Source organism: Priapulus caudatus, unplaced genomic scaffold, assembly GCF_000485595.1.
Source record: "Priapulus caudatus unplaced genomic scaffold, Priapulus_caudatus-5.0.1 Scaffold396, whole genome shotgun sequence".
Classification (NCBI taxonomy): domain Eukaryota; kingdom Metazoa; phylum Priapulida; class Priapulimorpha; order Priapulimorphida; family Priapulidae; genus Priapulus; species Priapulus caudatus.
The window spans coordinates 115,624-120,215 of record NW_014577457.1 but is presented as its reverse complement, the minus strand read 5'-3'; the positions used below and the strand labels follow the sequence as shown (position 1 = coordinate 120,215).

Genomic DNA, 4,592 nt, shown 5'->3' with positions numbered 1-4,592 from the left:
CCCACGCGCAAAAAATTTTCTCAAGTCCAATGCGAAACTGGCAGGGGGCTCTGAAACCACAACAAGCGCTTGAGCGCCGCGTTAGTCCCGCAGAGCATAGTTCTCAGTGAAAGTCCGACCCACTCGCGTACCACCGATCCCGGGACCGTCACAGCTCGACATAACAAGGCGAAGCGGGTTTAACTCAACTCCGTGTGTGACAGAGAGAGAGAGAGAGAGAGAGAGAGAGAGAGAGAGAGAGAGAGAGAGAGAGAGAGAGAGTATACGGCGACGAGACGAAGGAATCCACGCAAGAATTCGTAAAAGAATCCGTGAAGGAATTCGACAAGCGTGTCTACTGCGCAAAGCTGCGCGTGTCACTGTGATGGGTGCTATACGGTGTAGCGACCTAACTGGGCCTTATACGACGAAGTGACGTAGCTACACTGGATAAGCAGTGTCAAGTCGGCCTCTTGTTAGTCACCCGAGCCTGCTGATATTACAATAACGCGAACAGGCCACATGTACTAAGTGTTCTACGTACCTACGCACGTACCTACGCGTACCACGTTCCTATACACGTATTCGCACGTACACGTGTGCCCACGCTACACCCTCCCCTTCCCTTATGTCTCCCATCGACCCGCATTAATTGATACCTACGTACGTCCCACCTACGTGTTCTACGCACGTACCTACGCGTACCATGTTGCTATACGTATTCGCACGTACACTTGTGCCCATGCTACACCCTTCCCCTATGTCTCCTATCGACCCGAAGCATTGATTGCGCATGCAGCGCTACCTACCAGGACAATTATTGCTCGCGCACGGCAGATGCTGAGCGTTCCACGAGATCTCGTCCATGTGACAGGGAACGCCGTCGTTCGCAGGCGTCGGGCAGTCGCAGGTTCTGTTCCGCGAGGTGGTGCCACTGTCGCACGTCTTCGAGCAGCCGCTCCAGGGACTCCATGGACACCATTCGCCGTCGACTGCGAGGGGCGAAAATACGGCAACAACCTTAGTCATGCATACACGAGGAAAAAGGGTGGCGTAGACTAGGCGGTTACACGAGGGAAAATAATCCGATTTGCATTTCTACACGAGGAAAGATAATCCGGGTTGCACGTCCACACGAGAGGAAAAACAATCGGGAAAAATAATAGAACGATGACGACGACGACGACGACGACGCTGACGACGACAACGACGCTGACGATGACGACGACGCTGACGATGACGACGGCAACGACTTACCCGGGCAGTCATCTAGCGGTGGGTTGTTACAGGTTTCCGCTTGTTCTGACATGCCGATACAGTCGTGGCTAACAACTCCATTCGGCTTCAGACACTCGCGGTATCGTCGCACAATGCCATCAGGTCCGCATGTCTGCGAGCACTGTGTCCAGGGTGTCCACTCGGTCCACGTTGCTGTGACGTAGGCACGAGGTCACAAACAGAAAGATGCACGCACAGATAAATACGCGCGCACGCACACGTACACGCACACACACGCACGCGCGCGTGTTCGCTAGTTATTTTCTGGTATTGCGAATGAATTACATAAACATTTCAAAACATCTACATGCTAACGATATGATATACTGACATATGACAATCATTTTTGACATTCGGTCAAGCTTTATATGGCTCTGTCCCTGCATTCTGAGCGATGAGATAAAAATACGTGTGTTTATAAAATAAATACAAGATAGAACATAACAATGAATTTACGAGAGAGCTATATGTATATATATATATATATATATATATATATACATATATATATATATTTATATTACGTACGATTGCATTCACTCAAGACGCAAAGCTCTCTGTCTATGTAGCAAATACTGAAAGCAACAATTAATAGTGTTATAGTCTGTTTAAATATAAAACCTTATAAGCGGCTTTGTGATAAGGTATAAAGTATAAGATATAAGGTATAAAGTATAAGGTATAAGGTATTAGGTATAAGGTATAAGATATAAGGTATTAGGTATAAGATATAAGGTATAAGGTATAAGATACAAGATACAAGGTACAAGGTACAAGATATAAGGTATTAGGTACAAGGTATAAGATACAAGGTATAAGGTATAAAGTATTAGGTATAAGGTATAAGGTACAGTGTATAAGGTTAAACAATAAGTCGAAACAACTAGTCGATAACTTATAACTATATCATTCGCCAAAATCGTGGAAGTCTCGGGAGAGAGAAGCCCCAATTCGCAGTGCTGTCGCGAACCTTTTTTCCCGAAAAAAAGACTCATGTGTCTTACGTATATAAGGGTAACAACATACCAGTGCATGCAAGGGTCCTGGTATATGGTGTCGTTGTGTGTGTAAGGTGTTCCATCGATGATACAGTCAGGTGGACATGGTCCCTTGTCACATACACGAGTGTCCTCGGTTTCACCAACACACGGACTGCCACCGTTGCTTGCCGGAGGATCGTTTGGAGCTCTGAATATCAACAAACGTAAGATTCGCACTATGACCATGTCGATATTACGCCAACATTCGCATCACGACTATGACCGTTCTAAGGTGATATTACATAATGCCATGCAACGTGTTCGCGTTAGCACGCAGTGAGAACAACGCACAAAACTGCAGCTGCAAGTGTATGCCCGAATTCTATAACATACCCATCCCTAAGCATACCCATCAAGACTATGATCGCTTTAGGACGATATTACAGAGTGACAGGCAATATGTTCCTGTGAATACGGTCTGTATACCTAAACCGTTGTTCATTTCCGAGTCCACAGATAACGCTACATGCTGTCCACGTAGACCACGTACTGAAGCTGCAGTCGACTGGACAATTCTCGTCACAGTCGTACATTCCCGCGACGCAAGAACTGCAAAACAAACAATACAACGTAGTACAAAATAATACAATGTAATAACTTTATATGTGTATAAAGTTTTTATTATGGACCATATATACTGTATTCGATTTTATGGTATATATATATACACATATATATGCCATAAAATCGTATATCTGCCATAATAAAACTTTGGACTGCGATGCGTTTGCGTTTTTAACATTAGTTTTATATTTTCTTACCAATTTTTACACGAAAATTGGATTTTATATCCGGCTGGGTATTCTTTGCCATCGTCAGCTGTGCAAGGGCATTGCGTTATGTCCACACACTGTCCGTCGCTCTCATACTGGCCTGTAATGAGAGCATTTTTTTGTTGGCGGTTAAGTTTATATAACCGTATTCTAACGGTATCCTGAACGTAACGGTAACGTAACATTATCGTAACGGTATCCTGAACTAATATTCTTGGAATTTTCTTCGATGTGGTTCCATGAAAAAGAAACTCATCGACATTGTAGACGTTGAATAAGATAATAGTAATAATAGTAACACGCAGTTAGAGGATAGTTACTATAAAATCACAATCTATACTAGTGTATATATATAGACACATATATAGACACAATGTATATGCTTACCTGATGGGCACCTGCAACCTGGTACACAAGTACCGTTGAACGTGCAATCGGTGGCAATCTGGGAACAACTATACGGGCACGTGTTTGAGCAGTTACTGACTTCGAATCCGGCTGCACATTGTTCTGCAATCAATGAAATGAATATACATAAACGCACACGCACACACACACCCACACACACACGCACGCACGCACGCACGCACGCACGCGCGCACACACACACACACTCACACACACACACATGCACCCCCACACACCCACACGTACGCGCCTGTATCCACGCGAGTGTCATCTCAGCTTCATAACGATAGCTTTGCAGTTTCTCGCTCAACCGTGCGTTACACACGAGAAGAAACAACAGCGTGCTAGTAAGACAGTGTAAAGCCTACCTTCGCAGGGATCGAGATTGCAGGTGCTCGTAGAGACACTGTTGCCCGGGCAGTTGGCACCTCCGTTCTTGGGTGGCGGCATGTTACACTCACGGTAACGCAGTTGCGTGCCGCCGTCACAGTCTGCAGAACACGAGCTCCATGGTCCCCACGTGCTCCAGCTGCCATTCACTGGATCATGCAAAATCAGCGTATATAATATATATATATATATATAGTTTAATTCTAAATGTCTAACAGTAGCGGAAGTGGAGCGCCCACAGTGAGGTTCTCTTTATTCCAGAACCGCGTATATGTAAGTCAAAATGTATGTGAATGTATACGGAAATGTATGTATATCACAGGCACATTTACTCCGCATAAATGATAAATGTATGTAACAATGTACCCGGGCAGGGATCTTTATTGCAAAATTCATACTCCTCCGTGTCAGCAAGGACTTGAGTGCAGTGCTGCCCTGGTACCAGCGTCGAATTATCGACGTAACGAACTCTCATTCCCACTCCGCAAGATTTTGAACATTCAGACCAAGGTGTCCAAGGACATTCGACAATGCAGTCATTGGCCAGAGTGCAATCGACAACTGGAAAGCATAAATCACTATAGAATCTGAAAATAGGATTCTCATCAGATTTCAAAATTATACATGGTTATATATATATATACATATATATATATATATGTATATATATATATGTGTGAGTGTGTGTGTGTGTGTGTGTGTGTGTGTGTGTGTGTGTGTGTGT

At 44.5% G+C, this 4,592-nt stretch overlaps 1 protein-coding gene across 1 annotated transcript in view; it reads right to left on the bottom strand.

Annotated features, from left to right (window-relative positions):
* LOC106809923 (SCO-spondin-like) overlaps positions 1-4,592 on the bottom strand; it is a 26,758-nt gene that overhangs the window by 19,073 nt on the left and 3,093 nt on the right. Inside the window, exons 6-14 of the mRNA XM_014813163.1 lie at positions 4,235-4,429; positions 3,847-4,017; positions 3,458-3,580; positions 3,059-3,170; positions 2,724-2,846; positions 2,284-2,445; positions 1,786-1,832; positions 1,237-1,410; positions 789-971 (exon numbers count right to left, since the gene is read on the bottom strand). Coding sequence (XP_014668649.1) covers positions 789-971; positions 1,237-1,410; positions 1,786-1,832; positions 2,284-2,445; positions 2,724-2,846; positions 3,059-3,170; positions 3,458-3,580; positions 3,847-4,017; positions 4,235-4,429 — 1,290 coding nt within the window. The remainder of the gene's footprint in view (positions 1-788; positions 972-1,236; positions 1,411-1,785; positions 1,833-2,283; positions 2,446-2,723; positions 2,847-3,058; positions 3,171-3,457; positions 3,581-3,846; positions 4,018-4,234; positions 4,430-4,592) is intronic.